Source organism: Apis mellifera, linkage group LG8, assembly GCF_003254395.2.
Source record: "Apis mellifera strain DH4 linkage group LG8, Amel_HAv3.1, whole genome shotgun sequence".
Classification (NCBI taxonomy): Eukaryota; Metazoa; Arthropoda; class Insecta; order Hymenoptera; family Apidae; genus Apis; species Apis mellifera.
The window spans coordinates 2,030,643-2,054,001 of record NC_037645.1 but is presented as its reverse complement, the minus strand read 5'-3'; the positions used below and the strand labels follow the sequence as shown (position 1 = coordinate 2,054,001).

General features: G+C 29.5%; 1 protein-coding gene across 3 annotated transcripts in view; it reads right to left on the bottom strand.

Annotated features, from left to right (window-relative positions):
- Positions 1-17,647: 17,647 nt before the first annotated feature.
- Positions 17,648-23,359, bottom strand: part of LOC409565 (cationic amino acid transporter 3) — a 33,329-nt gene continuing 27,617 nt past the window's right edge. For 2 of the 3 annotated variants that reach the window (XM_393071.7, XM_006558849.3), the window contains 9 exons: positions 20,326-20,497; positions 19,720-19,903; positions 19,475-19,599; positions 19,147-19,400; positions 18,832-19,074; positions 18,607-18,751; positions 18,397-18,490; positions 18,177-18,304; positions 17,648-17,980 (listed from right to left, as the gene is read on the bottom strand). In XM_393071.7, coding sequence (XP_393071.3) covers positions 17,664-17,980; positions 18,177-18,304; positions 18,397-18,490; positions 18,607-18,751; positions 18,832-19,074; positions 19,147-19,400; positions 19,475-19,599; positions 19,720-19,903; positions 20,326-20,497 — 1,662 coding nt within the window. In that variant the 3' untranslated portion in view covers positions 17,648-17,663. The remainder of the gene's footprint in view (positions 17,981-18,176; positions 18,305-18,396; positions 18,491-18,606; positions 18,752-18,831; positions 19,075-19,146; positions 19,401-19,474; positions 19,600-19,719; positions 19,904-20,325; positions 20,498-23,359) is intronic. The other variant, XM_006558848.3, reaches the window with a different exon arrangement.

The following is a 23,359-nucleotide window of genomic DNA, read 5'->3' as shown; positions in this document are numbered from 1 at the left end:
TCGTGGTCGCGGTCGCGATTTGCTTTCGAAACGAACGTTGCGCTCGAAATTCTGTGCATGTAGGAAGAAGGATCACTGCGATCGTTGGTCGTCCATGCACTTAGCTTCCGCGATTTAGTCCTTTTTTTTTTCTTTTTTTCTTTGATTTGCGATTAGTGAATTTCGAGCCTAGATTTAAGTTTCAGCGGGCATTGCGCCCGAAGGAGGAAGACCGAAGAGGCCTCGACAAACTGTCACGAAGAGGGGCTGCAACGAATGGTTTCTCATCTTTTGGATCTTGCCTGGGTCCAAAGAATGGGAAATCATTGTTACTACTTTGTCATTGTGCTCGTTTAGTAATACGTAGTATATGTTGTTGTATCGTCTGGCCAATTTGCATGCTGGCCCATCGTTTATCCAGTCATCATGGGCAAATCGCGATTTTGCATTAGTGTTGCGATTGATTAATAACGGGTTGAATTAGTGTTGCGATAAATTGATGATCGCGTTTACTATAGCGTTGCGTTAAAAAATATCGCGGTTGCTTTTAATATTTTCATTACGAATTAGTCTATTTTTATTGCTTTTTTTTCTTTTTAATATAAATTTAAATCTATACTATATTTTCAGATTTATAGAATAATAATATATAATAAATTTTGTATTAAATTCATTTGAAGAATTAGCGTTGCGTTTAAAAATAATCGCGTTTTTTATAGTAGTGTTGCGTTTTAAATTGCCCATTTCTTCCACTTGGACTGTGGAAATACTGAATGGACTCCTGAATCATCCATTGCAGCCAAAAAGGCTGTACAAAGGGTGATTGTACGACGGCAGCCTCTGATTATGGCTGCAATCTTCCGCTATTAGTGTTGCGTCTATAATAAAATACGAGTGCATAAATTAGTTTATTAGAATTTCGTATATGTTTTCGGGAAAACATTTTCTTTTATCTTTTCTTTTTTCTTTTTTTTTTTTTTTTTTTTATATATATATATATAAAGAATTATTTAATTGAAAGTATAATGAAGCACTCTTCGCGTTTCCTTTTATAAATTAGTATATTAGTGTTGCGAAATAGAAAAAAATTCCACTCACGGTTTGTTCGGATTTACATTGAGTGGATGATTATTTTGGTAACCCTTCTGGTTACCTTTCGTCGTTTTTCTCTTTCAGCATCCCCCTTGTTAAGAGCATTTGTTTATTGTTTAAAAATGTATTTTATTCTTTTCAATTTATTCTATTCGATGAATATCTTTCATTTAAAATCATGGATTGCCTAACAACATTTGATAATTCAATTTCCATTTTTTTTCTTTTTTTTTTTTTTTTTTATTTAATATTTCTTTTATTCCCAGATGTAAATTATATTTAATTACTAATCCAATAATTGAGTTTGTTACAGATATGAATCGAAGAAAATAAATAAAGAAGAAATAGATTCAAGATAATGTGTGATTTGCTAGAAACTAATTATTTTTGTTATTGAGTTCATTTAATTCTGTTTTATAGTCTGTTCCAGGAATCATCTTCAACTTTCAACGGAATGGATTACATCATCAAATAAATATTTTAATTTTTATATTAGGTAGGATAGGGTTTAGGATAGGATTAGATTAGAAAATATTTAGCTTTTTTAATATATGGGATTTATAAACAATGGGATGTTTTTTCTTCTTATTATTAAAGAAAAGGCAATTTCGCCTTCCCTACTCTGATTCGTTTTCCATACCAATATTTCCTATTCTTCAAGGCAATACCTTAACCTTGCCTTAATTCCTCAATTTCCTCATTATAAACAAATACTTGGTACTTGATGGCTATGTGACTTCGTTCACTAGCCAATATCATTGATATTTTTCTCTTGCCACATGTGGTTCATATTTTATATCGTATCATAAATTTTTTAAAATTGGTGTCATATGATCAGTGTGAACGTTGATATGAAGAGAATTGTAGATGTATATATAGGCAGAGTTAAAAACAAAATGTTTAAATTCTTATATAGATAGGAAATACGAAAAAAAATTTTAGAATAAGTAAAATGTTGATGTTATTTATATTTTTATTTAAATTTGTTTCAGGATTTTACAGAAGCGGAAGATTGTATGATATTGATTAAGAAAATGTGATATTTAAAATTAAGTCCATGCACAATCGTGGATATTAAATAAAGTAGTATATTGTAGAAATAGATACTGTAGATAAATAGATGGGTAAATGGTGTAGCGCTTTTTTGGGATGCTTATTTTGCTTATTTCGCTTATTTTGCTTATTTTTTTTCTTTTTTTTTTTTAAGCTTTTTACTATCAATTATTTTTCATTTTCATATCGATGGAAGTGTAAAATATTGATAGAAAGTCTTTAATTTTAATCTTATTTTCAGGTTTAGTCTTCCGCGCCGGTTTTCTTTAGAATTCCTTTTGTTGTTTGTTTTGCACAACGATCGAAGGATTGAACGTTTGCAAACTTACTTGCAAAAGGAAGATTTATTATTAATTTTAAGTAAATTTTGCGCAAAGGAGGGTGGATGGGATCGTGGATAGGGTGGGTCTCCAATTCGCAGCAACCTCCACGCGGTGAGACCTGGAAAATCATTATTATTTACTATATTATTCATAATCGTATCCTTGATACAATTATAAATTTTATAGCGAATAATGTGAGCTAATTGGCTGCGCACGCGGTTTCATTGATTTTTTATTTTGTAATAATTAAGATTTATTAAATTATTAATAATCAAAAGTTTGAAGGTTTTGCCTATATACATCATACAAGGAGAATTATTTGTGATATTTCATTTTGTACAAATAATAGATTTTTATTGCATATTTTTGATTTAATTTTACGTATGTAGATCATTAACATGATAAATAAAAAACACTTTAATTTTCTTGAGATTAATATTTTGGATTAATATTAGGCAAAAAAGACATGTCTTTTTTAATAAGTACAATTTTTTACTTGAGTTTCTTTATTTAAATAATTTTTGTAATAACTCATAAATAAAACAAATTTAATCAATTTATTCATTCAATAATGTCAGAAATAAAATTTGATTTTGAATTAGAATATTTTGAATAGATGAGAATTTATATATATAAATACATATATATATGTATTAGCATCAGAAATATATATAATTTCTATGTGAAGATATTAATAGATTATTGTGAATTATCTTTTTTTTTTTTCAGATTATTTTACTCTTCGAAAATAATATTAAAAATGTTTACTTTCTGAATAATCACTTTATTTTTATCCTTATCAATATTAAACAACGTAGTTATGTAGGATATATATATTACATGGAAAATTCTGTCCTCCTAGTGTGCATATATCTTCCCAAGATACCACAATTTTTTCGAAAAGAAGAAAAAAAAATTAATTCAATAATTACATCGATTCATTATTACACATTTCTTTTTCCTTATCTCTCTCATACTCATTCTCTCATTCCTTTGTTTCATCTATTACATGTTCTGTAGTCCTTGCTCCACACTATAACATGACATTTGGTTGATGATTTATTTTCAAAAAGATTTTACTTCAGGAAAAAGGAAATAGAATTTTCAATTTTTATTAAATTAATTTTCGAAAAGTTTCACAAATGATATCTAAGACAAATATATTGATATGTATTTCTGTATTCTTTTATCCATTTTTTTCTTTTTTTGTTATTTTCTTCGTTTCGATAATCTTCAAAGTACTTGGTCAATATTTTTCTATCGAAGCAAATATATATAAACATCACAATGATATCAATTTAAAGTCAATAAATGAAATCGTTTACAAATTTTTTCAATACACGATATCCATTCGATAGAGGTAACACGATCAGAAGCCTGAAAAGCGAATTTCTTTTAAAATTCTTTTAGATTTTATATGAATTTTAATAATTTTTCCAGTTTTTTATCGATAACAAAAAAAGAAAAAATCAAGGAAACAAATATAATCTATGTAATTTTTTTATTATTTTTTTTTTTTCCAATAAATAGATCTTTACAGGATTTCAATTTCACAAGCAACAACAATTAATTTATGTGTTATATTATATTTCAATTTTCGCGCGACTTTTGAATGAAAAAATAAGCATCATGAGCCAACCAATCAGAACATCCCTTAATTCGAGACGCGGACGAGTCAGTGCGCATCGCAATGCGCATGTCGTCAGTCTACAGTTGAAAATTGTGTGGAGTGGATGTGTCGTCGCGAATTCGGATTACGCAGTAAGTTATTTTACTGTTATTATTACCAAATTTATTGCTAATTTAGTTTTTTAAGTAATCTATTCAGTGTATTCCATTAGTTCTTTGGGTAGTTCTTTGTATCTTTTCCTTCGATTGTTCATTTTTCGTCTATTGCGTCATTAGCGTCCCTTATCGAAATATTTCGAGACAAAATTTGAAATCATATATGGTACTTTTGATATAATTTTAATCGTATACGTTATTTACAATTCTTGTTCTTATTTTTTATCATTTTAGTCATATTAAAGTCATATAAAAAGAAATTTTTTAGGATTTATTACGTATTCATTTCGTAAAATCGAATTATTCAAGTATCGCATATTTTTCCGAATGTATATATAATATATCGTGTACAACGTCTCTCGTGTGTATGTTTATTGTTTACTTTTTTTGGTCTATCGTTTATATTTGGCTCGAGGCTAGAAACATTTCTTACGATATTTCATTTCCAAGAAATTGGATTCGTGTTCAAACATGTTCGACTTGTCGAGCGTATCCCCTCCATTTTCTTCTTCGATGCGCAAAGTCGAATCGCGCAGTTGTTCGTTGATTCGTCGTGGCAATTAGACGTTTGAAATTTTCTCGAGACATCTGTTTATTTATTGCATAGTATTTTAATATTATTTTTATACTACTTTTGTTATTATTGTGCGTTAATTAATACGTGTTTATTCAATATTTTATTCAATATTATTAGAAGTGATGGTTTTTTGACAACTAAATAATTTTGAATTCCTCGTTTATCATATAATTCGAGTGTCCAATTACAAGATGGCTTATATCGTGAGTTTTATTTGATTTGATTGTTTTTAATATAACTTTAATATAATCTAATTTCATACATATTGTTCATTTATTTAGAAGTTTGATTGTTTTCTGCGCAGATTTATTGAGGGGGAAAGGCGGGAAAAAGGCGGGAAAAAATCCAATATGGACGCCATGGACGTCTTTCTTGGTGATTTTCTTCGTGGTAAAATCTTAATTTCGTATAAATTTTTATTCTTTTTATTTGGTTAAATTTTTATTTAGTTTTATTGAATTATTAGAGATTGTTGTTAAGCAATTCATAATAAAATTAGGTTTTAGTTATAAAAAAGTGAAAAATTAAAAATTTATGAGAAACTTTAATGATTTATCATTGGAAATTAAATTTTAAATCTGATAACGAATATTTTATTAAATTTCAGATATTAATAAATAATTGGTAATAATTTTTACGTACTTCATAATCAATTAAAATAAAAAGGCAATATTTTCAGAACAAATGCTCGATAAGAAGAAGAAAAATATCAAAAAGATATTTCTTTCTCTTCTATCATTTCCCATCCTTTTACTAATTTAATGTTAATTTCAGAAAATATTTGTGACCGCGCGCAATGCGGTTAATAGAATCAGTGTTTGCTTCGTCATAGTATTTTTAATATTTCTTAGAGCACAATAGCTCTTAGATTAAATTTTAATTTAAAATAATCAACGCGAAGATAGAATCAGTGCTTGTTCGCCGATTACAGAACATATACGAACGCGTTAATAGTCTCTTATTTTTATTTTTTTATTTTAAATATTCGTTTTCGGTACAGGGTAGAATCAGTGCTTCTCTCAAGAAAATACGGCGATCATCCACCACGCGAAGAGGTAAGAAGAATCATTAGATTTTTTAGATTTTAATCTTTTACATTAGAATTTCATAGTTTTGTTATTATTAAAATTTCATTTTATTTCAGATGCCGATGATCTTTATGAAGATTTTTTTGGACTAATGTTAAAAAATATTTGTGACCACGCGCAATGTGGTTGATAGAATCAGTGTTTGCTTCGTCATAGTATTTTGAATATTTTTTAGAGCACAATAGCTCTTAGATTAAATTTTAATTTAAAAATAATCAAACGCGAAGATAGAATCAGTGCTTGTTCGCCGACTACAGAACATATACGAACGCGTTAATAGTCTCTTATTTTTATTTCTTTATTTTAAATATTCGTTTTCGGTATAGGGTAGAATCAGTGCTTCTCTCAAGAGAATAAGGCGATCATCCATCACGCGAAGAGGTAATTATCCTTTTATCTATCTAAATTTTTATCTAAATTCTGTAAATAGAAGTTAATTAGAATTTGAATACATATCATCATCATTAGATATTGTAAATTTAATAATTTCATATTTCAATTTTTTCAAATAATCAGAACTATGTTTTAAATTATGATGTTTTGTCTTAGATTTCTTCCATTCTCCTACCTGATGGGGCAGCCTTATTCTCGATGACTTCTGGGCCACAATAAGTGAAGGCGTTCGTCGCATCGTATGGTGAGTCGCATGCTTTTTGGTTCCTCCGATCACTCAATCATGTCGTAGGATGAAAGATCCGAATCGACACGAGTGATTGGTTGTATACGTAGAATTTTGCACGAGCACAATGACCGCGGGTATTTATTTATAATAATTACCCGCGAGTAGTAACAATTATTTCTTTTCTGTTTTATTTATTAGTTCAGGCTAGGTCTTCTTGCGCTTCGCGTTTTGATTAATATAAAATGTTTAGTAATTTTAATAATATGATATAATAATGAAAACATATAATAATTATTATTATATAATATCAGTGTAATACAATAATTAGTTTGAATTTTTATAATTCAAAATCCTTGAGAGTAACATTTTAAGTTATTTGGTCAATTTGATTGTCATATAATAATTTCATATAACTTAAATGTAAATATGATTTACAATATTGGTAGATAGTAAATTTTTCAATTTTTATTCGTACAAATATGGATTAAATTTTGTGCAAGAAGACATTTCGCGACAGGCAGATTTTAGAATCAGAGCAATAAGTTTTGAATATTATTCTTGTGATTTTGAAAATATGTTCTGATGAAGGAATCGCCTGAGGGTATTTCTATTAATATTTATTAATATATTAAATTACAATGAATTCTTTTTTAAATTTAAATTCAAAATTCTTTAAATTCAATATTAAAAATTTAATATAGTAAAATTTCAATAACTTATTCATAATTATTCATAATTTTTATAATTATAAAACAAATAGAGTTACAAATAATTTGAAATATAATGAAATATAATACAAAAATATTAGCCCGTTAGATGAATTTATTAATAATCTTTTTAGCTCAGGATTTTCAGGTTTAACCCTTTCCATGTTCACTGTCAGGAACTCATTCACGTGCCCAGGTGCTACTTGAGTGAGGGAGAGACAATGGATATGATGACTTTAGTTCATAAGCTAATACAAATTTTTTAGCGACTGACGATGCGTTAGTGTATCGTGCACGATGTATTTTCCACATTGTGTGTGTATGGTTAGGCTGTGGAATTGCGTCGTTTCATTTATCATATTATTTTATTCACTATTCAATCACAAACACAATTTACAATCATATTCGCAATTAAATATTGCGAATAACTAATAAATAATTATTAAGCAAGATTATTAATCTTTAATCAAAAATTACAATACAATTGATACAATTTTGGTTCACAATAATAGTACAATTTTGGTTCACAATGGTACCATTTAATCTAGTGGTTAATATTTTAGAAAATATTAGATATTCATAAATATTCACAATTAAAGTATAAATACACGCGTTTTTGTTACGTTTCACGCAATGGTCGCTAACTATCGTCAGTCGATTTCAGGAAAATGGTACGTAAAGTTAGAGTGTGCGAGTTGTGTGCCAAGCTCGGGTGTCGGAGGCGTCCCGGGACGCTTTCCCTAGTGTAGGCTTTTGCGCCCGAGTATTATGTGTGAGAATCGTGGAATGAGTGTGTTGGTATGCTGTTTTGCCATACTTTTTAAATATAGGGCTAGGTAGGATAGGTAGTATATTTCTGGTGTGTCTGTTAATTATAAGTAGGTAGGGCCGGGCAGGTTGTCACAGTCTCTGATCGGGTAGGCGCGTTTTCGCGTGACAATCTGTTTCAGGGAATAAAGTTTGAGAAATCGAGGGCAAAGCTGAGTCGAATGGACGACAATGCTACTCGTCTCTGGCTTTTCTTATCGATTTTTCGAATTTCGTGGTCGCGGTCGCGATTTGCTTTCGAAACGAACGTTGCGCTCGAAATTCTGTGCATGTAGGAAGAAGGATCACTGCGATCGTTGGTCGTCCATGCACTTAGCTTCCGCGATTTAGTCCTTTTTTTTTTCTTTTTTTCTTTGATTTGCGATTAGTGAATTTCGAGCCTAGATTTAAGTTTCAGCGGGCATTGCGCCCGAAGGAGGAAGACCGAAGAGGCCTCGACAAACTGTCACGAAGAGGGGCTGCAACGAATGGTTTCTCATCTTTTGGATCTTGCCTGGGTCCAAAGAATGGGAAATCATTGTTACTACTTTGTCATTGTGCTCGTTTTAGTAATACGTAGTATATGTTGTTGTATCGTCTGGCCAATTTGCATGCTGGCCCATCGTTTATCCAGTCATCATGGGCAAATCGCGATTTTGCATTAGTGTTGCGATTGATTAATAACGGGTTGAATTAGTGTTGCGATAAATTGATGATCGCGTTTACTATAGCGTTGCGTTAAAAAAATATCGCGGTTGCTTTTAATATTTTCATTACGAATTAGTCTATTTTTTATTGCTTTTTTTTCTTTTTAATATAAATTTAAATCTATACTATATTTTCAGATTTATAGAATAATAATATATAATAAATTTTGTATTAAATTCATTTGAAGAATTAGCGTTGCGTTTAAAAATAATCGCGTTTTTTATAGTAGTGTTGCGTTTTAAATTGCCCATTTCTTCCACTTGGACTGTGGAAATACTGAATGGACTCCTGAATCATCCATTGCAGCCAAAAAGGCTGTACAAAGGGTGATTGTACGACGGCAGCCTCTGATTATGGCTGCAATCTTCCGCTATTAGTGTTGCGTCTATAATAAAATACGAGTGCATAAATTAGTTTATTAGAATTTCGTATATGTTTTCGGGAAAACATTTTCTTTTATCTTTTCTTTTTTCTTTTTTTTTTTTTTTTTTTTATATATATATATATAAAGAATTATTTAATTGAAAGTATAATGAAGCACTCTTCGCGTTTCCTTTTATAAAATTAGTATATTAGTGTTGCGAAATAGAAAAAAATTCCACTCACGGTTTGTTCGGATTTACATTGAGTGGATGATTATTTTGGTAACCCTTCTGGTTACCTTTTCGTCGTTTTTCTCTTTTCAGCATCCCCCTTGTTAAGAGCATTTGTTTATTGTTTAAAAATGTATTTTATTCTTTTCAATTTTATTCTATTCGATGAATATCTTTCATTTAAAATCATGGATTGCCTAACAACATTTTGATAATTCAATTTCCATTTTTTTTTCTTTTTTTTTTTTTTTTTTATTTAATATTTCTTTTTATTCCCAGATGTAAATTATATTTTAATTACTAATCCAATAATTGAGTTTGTTACAGATATGAATCGAAGAAAATAAATAAAGAAGAAATAGATTCAAGATAATGTGTGATTTGCTAGAAACTAATTATTTTTGTTATTGAGTTTCATTTAATTCTGTTTTATAGTCTGTTCCAGGAATCATCTTCAACTTTCAACGGAATGGATTACATCATCAAATAAATATTTTAATTTTTATATTAGGTAGGATAGGGTTTAGGATAGGATTAGATTAGAAGAAATATTTAGCTTTTTTAATATATGGGATTTATAAACAATGGGATGTTTTTTTCTTCTTATTATTAAAGAAAAGGCAATTTCGCCTTCCCTACTCTGATTCGTTTTCCATACCAATATTTCCTATTCTTCAAGGCAATACCTTAACCTTGCCTTAATTCCTCAATTTCCTCATTATAAACAAATACTTGGTACTTGATGGCTATGTGACTTCGTTCACTAGCCAATATCATTGATATTTTTCTCTTGCCACATGTGGTTCATATTTTATATCGTATCATAAATTTTTTAAAAATTGTGTGTCATATGATCAGTGTGAACGTTGATATGAAGAGAATTTGTAGATGTATATATAGGCAGAGTTAAAAACAAAATGTTTAAATTCTTATATAGATAGGAAATACGAAAAAAAAATTTTAGAATAAGTAAAATGTTGATGTTATTTATATTTTTTATTTAAATTTGTTTCAGGATTTCTTACAGAAGCGGAAGATTGTATGATATTGATTAAAGAAAATGTGAATATTTAAAATTAAGTCCATGCACAATCGTGGATATTAAATAAAGTAGTATATTGTAGAAAAGTAGATACTGTAGATAAATAGATGGGTAAAATGGTGTAGCGCTTTTTTGGGATGCTTATTTTGCTTATTTCGCTTATTTTGCTTATTTTTTTTCTTTTTTTTTTTTAAGCTTTTTTACTATCAATTATTTTTCATTTTCATATCGATGGAAGTGTAAAATATTGATAGAAAGTCTTTTAATTTTAATCTTATTTTCAGGTTTAGTCTTCCGCGCCGGTTTTCTTTAGAATTCCTTTTGTTGTTTGTTTTGCACAACGATCGAAGGATTTGAACGTTTTGCAAACTTACTTGCAAAAGGAAGATTTATTATTAATTTTAAGTAAATTTTTGCGCAAAGGAGGGTGGATGGGATCGTGGATAGGGTGGGTCTCCAATTCGCAGCAACCTCCACGCGGTGAGACCTGGAAAATCATTATTATTTACTATATTATTCATAATCGTATCCTTGATACAATTATAAATTTTATAGCGAATAATGTGAGCTAATTGGCTGCGCACGCGGTTTCATTGATTTTTTTATTTTGTAATAATTAAGATTTATTAAATTATTAATAATCAAAAGTTTGAAGGTTTTGCCTATATACATCATACAAAGGAGAATTATTTGTGATATTTCATTTTGTACAAATAATAGATTTTTATTGCATATTTTTGATTTAATTTTACGTATGTAGATCATTAACATGATAAATAAAAAACACTTTAATTTTTCTTGAGATTAATATTTTGGATTAATATTAGGCAAAAAAGACATGTCTTTTTTAATAAGTACAATTTTTTACTTGTAGTTTCTTTATTTAAATAATTTTTGTAATAACTCATAAATAAAACAAATTTAATCAATTTATTCATTCAATAATGTCAGAAATAAAAATTTGATTTTGAATTAGAATATTTTTGAATAGATGAGAAATTTATATATATATAATACATATATATATGTATTAGCATCAGAAATATATATAATTTCTATGTGAAGATATTTAATAGATTATTGTGAATTATCTTTTTTTTTTTTCAGATTATATTTTACTCTTCGAAAATAATATTAAAAATGTTTACTTTCTGAATAATCACTTTTATTTTTTATCCTTATCAATATTAAACAACGTAGTTATGTAAGGATATATATATTACATGGAAAATTCTGTCCTCCTAGTGTGCATATATCTTCCCAAGATACCACAATTTTTTCGAAAAGAAGAAAAAAAAATTAATTCAATAATTACATCGATTCATTATTACACATTTCTTTTTCCTTATCTCTCTCATACTCATTCTCTCATTCCTTTGTTTCATCTATTACATGTTCTGTAGTCCTTGCTCCACACTATAACATGACATTTGGTTGATGATTTATTTTCAAAAAGATTTTACTTCAGGAAAAAGGAAATAGAATTTCAATTTTTAATTAAATTAATTTTCGAAAAAGTTTCACAAATGATATCTAAGACAAATATATTGATATGTATTTCTGTATTCTTTTATCCATTTTTTTTCTTTTTTTGTTATTTTCTTCGTTTCGATAATCTTCAAAGTACTTGGTCAATAATTTTCTATCGAAGCAAATATATATAAACATCACAATGATATCAATTTAAAGTCAATAAATGAAATCGTTTACAAATTTTTTCAATACACGATATCACATTCGATAGAGGTAACACGATCAGAAGCCTGAAAAGCGAATTTCTTTTAAAATTCTTTTTAGATTTTATATGAAATTTTAATAATTTTTCCAGTTTTTTATTCGATAACAAAAAAAGAAAAAAATCAAGGAAACAAATATAATCTATGTAATAATTCGATAGAGATTGAATTAAACGTACGTGGAAAGAAGATATCTGATTAGAATTCTATCTGAAAGAAGAAACCAAATAAAAAATAAAGAAGAAAAAACATTTTTCCTGGTAATAACATTTAACTGGTAATAATAGTAACAAAAAAAGAGAACGTTTATTTAAATACACACATGATTCCTCTCACTCATCAAATGCGTTGAAAGATAATCGTAAATTGCATCTTTGAACACGTGACTAGTATCTTCTAATCCTTTTTCGATTTCTTTTCGGTATTTGGGAGCAAATTACCGTGATTTCGAAGTATGCTTGTTCGAGCATGGCGCTGGATGAGCCTGAATAACTCAACAGCAATGTTAATTCTGCTCCAAAGATTGTTTTCTTTCTTTTTTTTTTTTTTTTTGTTCTCGTATATATAACAGGAGGACTAGAAGAAAGTTTTGAACGATATATGATTTATTTCATAAGTTATACTTCTTATGTTGGCAATACTTGTGCAGGTACACAAGAAAATGGCTATTCGTTTAAAAATATTAAATGAATTTGATGAGAATTTTGATAATTTTATTTTATTGGTTATGTCCTCGAAAATATGAGATTTTCCTTTTTAGGGAATTTTTTCTTAGTTTTGTTCACATTGGTAGGAAGATGTTCGAGGTTCATCGAGCAGCCATACGCGTTGTAGGCCATTTCCTCCTAGTTAAAAATTTGAAAGACTATCTAAAAAAAGCATAGAGCAAAGTGCCGCGTCAAGATTCCGCTTTTTGTCGTTATCTTTTTCTTGTCGATTTTTGTAATAAAAAAATTTTTTCTTCTCGCAAAAGAAAAAAGAAAAGCAAAATATTTATATGTATGTATATATATATATATATGTATGTGTATATATATATATGTATGTATATATATATATATATACACATATTTTTCTTTTAAGATTCAAAGAAATTATTTCTAAGTCATCATTTGGTGATAATAATAAGAAATTGTTGAGTGGATATGCAGGCACTGTTCTTTGAAAATAAAATCATTTGTTTTTAAGCAGCTTTTGCTCCTGGCTTTTCCTTAGATTTTTCTGAATTTCTAATTCCTTCAATGGCTCGACGATTCTATCTAAACGAATATTAATGATCATTATTCTTTTTTTTTTTTTATCTTCAAAATTTCATCTATTGTTATGCTAGTAATAATCCTATGGGATTATTCAATTCAAACTGAAAAAATAACTTAATAAATAATGTGGATTGAATTTTAAGTCAAATTTTAATAATATTTTAATAATTTTATTAATGAATAAACTTTTCTTAAATTCGAATTTCGAAACTAAAGATATTGAAGAATTGAAAATCATTAATACTCGTTTAGAAATTATCGCGTTAAAGAGTTCGTGTTGAATAAGCGGATATCCAGAACAACGATCACCGCTCGATTTAAATCGAAGAATATAGAGAATGAAGAAGATAGAAGATATCTTTCTCTAACAATTTCATATTAAAAACTTCATAGTTTTTGCGAAACTTTTCAATTATTGTTTATGCAAAATGTCACTTATATTTGTTTTAAATAAATTTTTCTTACAGAATTTTTAATTTAATTAAAAAAAAAATCACAAAATCGATATTTTACATTTAAAATTATAATATAATTGAAAAATATTATATTCTTCTTCATTCTCAATAAACTCATAATTGGCGACAGGTGTCGGGACTGAGAACTAAAAAAAATTCTAAGAGAGCAATTTCGATCGTGGTTCGATCGATCCAGTAGATCAATCGTCGCGTATAGAAAGTATATCTCATCATGCATACTTGCCCATTCAGTCACATACACACATGCGCGCACACACACGCGCGCACACACACGCATACACACACATGTATACAGGATGTTACGAAACATACGAGATATTTTCGAAAAATCAATTTTAAACATCAAATGAAGTACAAAAGTTGACGTGTCAAAAAAATATTGATTGGAGTTTATTTTGTTATTAACTATTTAATTTTTCATTACATGAAATGAGCTAGAATAAAACTGAAGTGATTATTTGGAATCGTAATTTGAAAAATAAACTCCAATTGATATTTTTGCATATCATTTTTTGTATTAACATTTTCATTTTTGTCTATAATCGATTCTATAAATGTATCCCACATATTTTTTTAATACTTTATCTGATATACACACATACGCGCGCGCATACACGCACACACACGTATACGCACTCACATACATTTATATATATATATAATATAATATAATATAATATAATATAATATAATATATATATATTAGAAAATTTTTTTTAACAGACGCATTAATACTTAAAGATAAATATTTAGATCAATCTCTCCCATTCTCCCGCAACATTCTCTCCCATTCTTGCGCTCTCTTCTTCGATCATTCTTTCTACTGTTGGAGTTTCACGGGTTTTTTTTTACCTTTTTTGTAGATTGATATGTGAAAAGATCACTGATTGATATGTAGATCCGAGAATAGAATAAATGGAAAGATATGAATTTCCCAGGCTGCCCCCTGTATTTGTCTTTCCACTTCGATTTCTTTCCTCCCTTTTTTTTAACGTATGTACTTCCCAGTTTCCTTCTTGATTTTCTAACATTTCCCTTACTTATTTCTTTAATTTTTATATTTCTTCATTTTTCTGTTATATTTTCCCATTTCTTAGCTTTTCCATTCTTGAATTTTCCATATTCTATTGTATTTACCATATTTTTTCCAATTGTTAATTTTTTGATTGTTAAGTTTCTTAATTTTTTTCATTTTCCCAACTTTCCAATTCTTAATATTTTTAATTTCTTTATTTCAATAATCTATTTTTTCAAAATTCAAACATTTTTTTGATCTCCATTTTTTTTTTCATAACTCAATATTTTTTCCTGTATTTTATTTATATCCATTATATTCTCTTGCTTTTTCTTTATTTTGTGTTTAACTTTTATTTTTTATATTCTTCTCTTTGCTATTTGAACCAAGATAGAATATGATTCTTATGTGGATATTTAAGACATTAACTTCAAAAATTAATAAAATCAAGACTCTCGATAATACATATATTCACTAGCAACAGTCACAATTATATACTACAAAACATAAATCCTTTAATAAATAATAACAATTGAGTGGTCAACAGTCGTTGTAGGAACTTGTTATTATTAAAACTGGACATTCACTATTGAACAACATTTACAATTAAATAACATTAAATAACCAGTTTTGTAAATGATGCTCCACACTAAATATGATATTTTATAGAGCAGAGAATGTTTGTCATTTCAAAATTTTAATTGCTTGCAAGCTTTCATTTGTTTTTTTTCTTTTTTCGAGTAGTTAAATAATTCCTTTTTATTCGCATCAATAATAATTGCAATAAAATCCATTAATGGTATCTCAGCAGAGGGCCAACAATCTGAATTCGAATACAATCAATAGAAACACGACTTTCTATCGTGTTATAATAATAAGATAAGCTTAAAATTTCTTTTCTTAGGATTATGATCATAATTCTATTTTTTTTCAAGACTGGGAAAAATTTAGGCAAGATTTAATATTTTTCCCCTTTTCTGCAACTTTCTTCTTTTTCTTTGGTTTTATCCTTTTTCCTAAGTGCTTCATTTTTTAAGAACAAAGTTTCTTTGTTACACTTCACATTCTAGTTCGTTAATTCTTCTCTTTCTTTTTCATTTTCTCACTTTCTCTCATTCTTCTTTCTTTCTTTTTCATTCAAATAGCAATATTATCGTTTACAATATTATCTTGTAGCAATTAAAATGCTTTCTTGGAAAACACAAGTGTTGCCTTATACTTAGGAATAATAATGGTCACTCTTTTTAATCTTAATTTTTCATTTTTTTCTTTTTCCTTTTTTTTTCTTCTTTCTCTTGATGATTCCGTTTCTGACAGCTCTGCTTCCTATTCTCTTTCTCTCTCAGATTCGCACATTCTCTCTCTCTCTCTCTCTCTCTCTCTCTCGTTCGCTCGCTCGCTTTTATATAATTAGAATAATAAATATTGCCCCGAAAATTATTTGCTACATTCGTCCCAAACAGTAGTCAACAAGTTCGCCCATCGGAGACCGCGGTTCCGTCAAATTCGATTCTTTTATATATATATATATATATATATATATATATATATATATATATATATATATATATATATATTGTTCCACCTTTAATTCTGGGCTTTATTTCGAATGATTGTTGAAAAGTGAATTATGCTCGACAATTGATTAGGATGGATCTGAAAATTGACGTTTTTCAGTGTAGAGAAGTGAAATTAATAAAGGAAGCTCAGAATTTCGAAGCAACAACTCTTCCTGTTTAATTGTCGAGCATTTATCGAGAAAGTTTCTTAATTCTTCACAGAAGAAGAAAAATAATCAAGTTATTAAAATCTATTTCAAGAATGAAATAAGGGAATACTTTCAAAGGAAATACTAATCTATCGAAATATAAAAAAATAAAAGTTATATTTATCGATCGTGTTAATCACAAGATAATCTAAAAAAAAACACAACGGTCCAATTTCTCTTGTTCGCAGCTTTTCAATCATCCTAACTAAAAAAAAATATTCTAAAAAAAAAAAAAAGATCATCAGTACACACAACCATCAATTTTGCATTGAACAGAACATAACTTAATCATAAAGAAATGTTCTCGATGAACAGCTATTCAACTGTTAAGATTCTAATCTCTGTTAAAGATTCTGTTAAAGATTCTAATCTCAAAAACTTAACAAATCTATTCTGTTCGCTGTATACGCGCGTGTGAAAGATACAGCAAAATTAAAAATATAAAACCATCATTTCTGTCTATCCAATCATAAAGAGATCTTGGAAAAAAAGTTAACATATTATAACAGGAAAATAATTAACATATTTGTGCCTAACTTCAATAACGAATAAAACTACAAACAAATGTAAGAGCAATATCAATTTTTCGCTAATTATAACATAACATGATAATCAAGGAATAATATTTAGAAATCGAACTTTTTATCCAATTTTTCTATACCAACCATTCTAAACTGTTCAAAATTAACACGTTCAATATTATAAAACCAATGAAATATTATTGGATATAATGTCCGCAACAAAAATACCTAATATCGGCCTAATCTAATCAAAAATCACAAACGTACCTTCCAGTACGAATTCCATTATCGTGCACACCCTTAGTTACGCTACATACAACCTGAAAATCTCCCTACATTGTCCATGAAGGCCATTGTCCACCGCGAGCTCCGAAAAGGTCGGTTTTTTCTTTTTTTTTTCTTTTTTTTTTTTTTTTTTATGCTGGTGAACGCTCTCAACGCCGGTCAGGCTCGTACAATAATTTATCTTGATATCATCAAATATATATATTTATATCGACGCCTGTAGCCGTTCAATCATCCCAGGTGGGAAAACTCTCCTGATCAATGAACAGCGACGATTGGCCAGAAATAACTGGCCTTTGACTCGGTGTACCACCGAAGTTTGTGCTGCCAAACACAGGCTGCCCAAACGCATCAAGCTGCTGGCTCTCGTAGATACTACGATCGGTCGTCGTGTAAGACGGCTGTTGTTGTTGCTGCTGCTTTTGCGTATCTGTTACCGTCAGCTCGATATTCCCGGCTGAAACAGTCTCTTCCAAGTTGTCTGAAGCGTTTCTTTCCTCCAGAGTGCTGTGTTTGATACCGTAATAGAAGTACATGATGAAACCTATGATCGGATTGATACCATTAGATTGATTTTATCGATCGATGATAAAAATTGTTCAAGTTGGAAGAGAAAGAAACGTCGATAATTATTGATAATCAAAGAACGTCGAGAAATTGGTGATCCAACAATCATGGTTAGAAAGATAGATGAAAAGTTAACGAATGAGAATAATCACGATACAGTGAGTATATTTTACCGAGAATCATCCAGACGGTGAATCTGACGAGAGTTAGGATGCTCAGCTTGAAGATGAGGTATATATTCACGGTGACGGCAATCGCAGGTACGAATGGCAAACCTGGTGTCATGAACATCACACTGTTCCTGAAACAGACAATTGAAAAATAAACAAGTGGATGATAAAGTTGCAGGAAAAGAGGATATCATCGTCAAAATTTATCGTCTTTTAAATTTACCTGTTCTGTGGTTTTCTACTAATGGCAAGCAATATCCCAATAATGGCAAAGAGAAAAGCGAACATTAACAATGTAGTAAATGTCCCCATATGTCCTAAAGTGAAAAATATTCGATATTACTACATCATTGATATTTCATTCGAAGAAGAAAGATAAAAGAAAAAACGTATCTTCTTTTACTGTAATCGTATCTATCCCTCTGCAACTTACCCATGCCGCAAACTACGATTAAGTCGAAGATGACGATTAGCAAGTAAAGTATTCCTACTAATTTCATGACATAACGACCTGATGCCTCCGTTGCTGGGCCCCTGTCCACCCAAGGGAAGATGGCAGGACAAAGATATTGTGCCGCCTGAAATAATAAAAAAAAAAAAAAATTCAATGTCGATAAGTAAAAGAAGAAAAAAGTACACTCTGATAATTTAATTAAACCTGTAATCGACGTTGGAGATAATTCAAAGGTGGCCCTATTATTGGTGTATTTCCTGGGTATTGATGTGTACTGCCACAGCTAGATGCAGCTGCAGCTGCATGCACACTACCGTAGAATTTGTTCTCAGTTCTATCACTGACCAAATATTGATCATCTTTACCCAAACCAACTTCATCCTCCTCTGCACCATATGTGTCATCAGAGTCTGGTGAAGAGCTGTTGCACCTTCTTACACGTCTTACCTGAAATGAGAAGATTACTTTTAATATTATTAAATTTCGTTATTGTTGTTAAATTGTTGAACAGTATCTTACCATGATACGTTGGCCACTGTTTGCTGCAGCAAGATCAGATTGTGCAGCCTGGACAGAATTTAGAGCAGTAGTCAGTTGATCGGGTCTCAGCTCCTTCCCGTAATTTACCTGGCCATTTCCTTGATTCTCCTTTGTCGGTGATCGACATGGTGTTCTTAAACTTTGCGGTAGCAATTCTACCAGATTGGTAGAATGGGGTTGGTAACGCAGAATCAATACACAAGTAGACACTAGAGTATAAGCCAGCAGGGTACCTGAAAGCCCAATATGAAAATTATATTGTCTAAAGTTAACAAGAAGAAGGATTGATTTTTTTTACAAAATTTACCAATAGACATCATCTCTACCAACACCTCTAATTGAATGAGCAGTGCAGCCATGGCTGCACACACGCCAGAAGTCAGTGTTGCTATGGCTGGTGTACCTGTTATGGGCCATACTTGACTCAGACTCCTAAATAATCATACAGGAAGTTCATTCGTTACAATAATTGTTAACAATATATGTGAAAGGAAAATTGAATCAAAATTTTGAAGTTAATTCGAAAAGATAATTAAAAAAAAAAAAAATTACTTGAATATAAGACCATCCTGAGCCATAGCATAGACTATCCTAGGCATGGGGAACATGCTACCAAACATGGAGACTGTTAATCCAGCCAATGCACCAACTGCCACAATATACTTGCACTTGTAAGCTCCAACTTGACCAAACATTTCCACCAGTGCTGAATCTTGATCCACTTCATCATATGGGACTGAAAGGAAGAGAATTTTATTCGTTCTCTATCTGTTTTTACGACGATTGGCTTGAAAGATTGAATGAATTGATTATATAAAAGTTTATTATTTAAAAACATAACGAGCCATGTCTACGACAAGGGTAAGGGAAAAATCACGTGGAAGGGTGATCAAAGATGCATGAAGGGAGGTGAAGGATGGCCAAAGGCCATTTATTCAACAGATGAAGCGAATAATTACAGGAAATGCCACCAACTTTAAATAATTAAACCATTCTTAAGGATTGAATTTATTAATTCCTTCAAACTTTTGGGTAACCATATTCTGAAACACTTCACGTTTAGTCTTATATATCTCTTAAAGGACAAATGAATAATTTCCTTAATTCATTCATATTTTTTATTGACAAATGAGTACGAAGAGTTGATAAATTACTCACCAATTAACGTTAGCATCATACTACTAGTGACATAGGCGGTGAGTATTATGATCAACGAGGAGACTATAGCGAGAGGAATGCTCCTCTTTGGGTTTGTCGCCTCTTCGCCAGTAGTTGCTATTATATCGAAGCCGATGAACGCGTAAAAACACGTCGCTGCACCGGTGAACACCTGGAACAAATGAAGTTTGATAAATTAAACAGTGTTTTCCATTAATAGTTCCATGTCCTTGAACTAGGAAATTATTATTTATCTAAAAATTTTTAAGTTTGGAAAATCAGAATGAGCTACTAGCAAATGTATTTAATGTTAATTCCTTTTTACGAGTCTTTTATACAACATGAATTAAAACATTCTAACGTTGAAGAATTGTTAAACTTGGAAATTTATTTCACAACGAGTTCTGAGAAAGAGAGAATAGTTTTATTCTCGAGAAAAGAAAATTTACAAGATTGAAATACAAGGAAATTGGATGCCAGAGTAAATAAATTAGTTGGACAATACCTAAATATTTAGTTATTTCTAAGTAGCATTAAAATTCTTAAAATTGACAGAGATGGTAATCGGCAAATTAGATTCTTGCCTTAATAAAAATGTTCTTTGAGTATTCCACGGAGATGTCTTTACCACCATTTAATTTTTCAAGGTCCCTTAACGTCGTTATAAATTTCTGATGTCGACGGCTTCAACGAGGCGAGATAAAATTGAAAACTTGATTCAATCCCATTGGAAACGGTTGACAATCTTCATTTTTAAAGGAATTGTAAATGCAAATAAGCAACAGTATGAGATTAAATTCTGATAAAAATATATTAATACCAATCAAACCTACCAGGATATTCCTATATTACATTGAATCAAAATTTCTCGAATCTACCTTTCTCAAGAATAACAGATAAAGGAAGAACGAAAATAGACAAGATTTTTTTAGATTATTTTTCTTCTCGAAGTTATTAATTATCTATAAAAAAATATCAATTCTCAAACTCTTATTCCATTGTTTAAATTTTAATATTAAAATTACAAATATTACGATATTTTATCTAAATATTTATTTACTTAAAAAAGAACTATTTATAATTTATTAAAAATTAATTAAAATCATTAAATATTACAGATGATTATTAAAAATAATTACGAAAATATAATTAAATATAATATAATTATCTAAATTAAAATTAATGTATTAATTTTGTTAAAAACATTTGGACAATTTTAATAACTGCAAGAGCAAAAAATCTATAGCTCAATTTGGGTTTGTAATTTTAGCATTTAAAGCCTTTAATATTATTAGAGATTGAAAAAAAAAAAATTGATTAACGCGTGAATTCTATCTGACCTTAGGAGCTCGCGTGGGTTTTCCGTGGGTGGGTTCTGAAATCTTTAGTGATCTCATCCCTTCTCATATCTAGTTTTCCACCCCTGTTCTATAGAAATTTGCTCGAAAGGTCATGGAACAGCTCTCTTATCAACTTCACGATTAATATTAATGCATGCATCAAATTACTTCTCCTCATTATTATTATTATTCTATCCTTAAAACGTTCTCGTGTAGGGTTACCACTTTCTCTGGGCAATTTTTCATTAATTATATTCATTAAACAAGAATTTTCTTGTTGTTTCTTGTTGCGAATTACGATTTCGTCCAGAATGACTTGTTGGAAAGAAAATAGGAATGAAGGGGTTCGTTTTGGGTCAACGACCACTTCCATGAACTCGAAATAATTCCGATCCATCGTGATTTTTTAATGAAATTTTCCCTTTCGAGAAATTGTAAACCTTCATGATTTGATTGAAAGAAGTTAAAATGAATTATGAAAATGGTTGACAAATGTTGAAAATAATTTACTAGGATAGAAAGGTATTTTAATGAACGTTTCTTTCAAAAATTTATTAAATTTTATGTAATTAAACGTTCGAATTAAATTAAATTTTTTTCATATCATAAAAAGCGACTAATGAAAATAATTATTAGATTATATAATATATTTACAGTTTTGCTTTTAGTTTTTCGAATTAAATTCACTTATATCGCGTTTTTTTTTAAATATTAATAAAATTCATTAAAAATTATGCATTATGTTGTTCTTGTTATATTTTTCTCGTCTTCTTCAAATAAAATTAGATTCTAGTTCTTAGTATCACGATTTAAACGTGGTAACCGATTTAATGTTCAAGCATTCTTTGCATAACCTCAAAATTTTCGCGTTTCGGATATTTTCCGGATTAAAAGAGAGGGGCGAAATAATAACAAAGGAAAAATTATTGGAATGTTACGTTCGTTTCGATTCAGTTGTCCGTGTCTTTTTAACGAGTAGATGCGTTCTATACTCGGTGGTTTTGACTGCGTGGGCGGGGTATGGAAACACGGGGACGTTAGTGAACCGCGGAGGCGAAATATTACAGGGTCAAACGACAATTTCAAACATTTATGAGAATTTTTCTTCACTGACATGTCTTACTTCCTTCGAGTCTTATTATTCAAATTCCTCCAGAAAAACATTTCTCAAAACAGATGCACATTGTCGAACGAGGACAATGAGAGAGTCACGTATTCATTTTTCAGAATTTTTCTGCATCAAATTTCAAAAATTCGCCATAAATTGAAAATTTATCAATTCAATAGCAACTACTTATTTTAAAAAAAAATTATTTCTTTAATCAATATTCAATTTGAAATCTAAGTGATAATTTTATAAGAATTTATTATTATTAAAAAACGAATTTACATTGTATTCCTTATTATATAATTATAAGTTTTCGAATCGTTGACAAAGATCTGTCTGGAAATCCTCTGAAAATATACTTTCGCTTTCGTGAAATCTATCGTATGAAAAAAATGTTGAATCAATGGAAATTTCATCCTCATCATGTTATCATTACAAACTTTTCGAAATTTTAAATAAACGAGAAACGAGACGAATCGTCGGATCGGGAAATCTCGTAAACGGAGATATTAGAAGATAGATAATTTTTCCGCAAGAATACGAATAGGAGTTTTTTCGAAGAAAAGTAACGCAGCTTGGAAACACA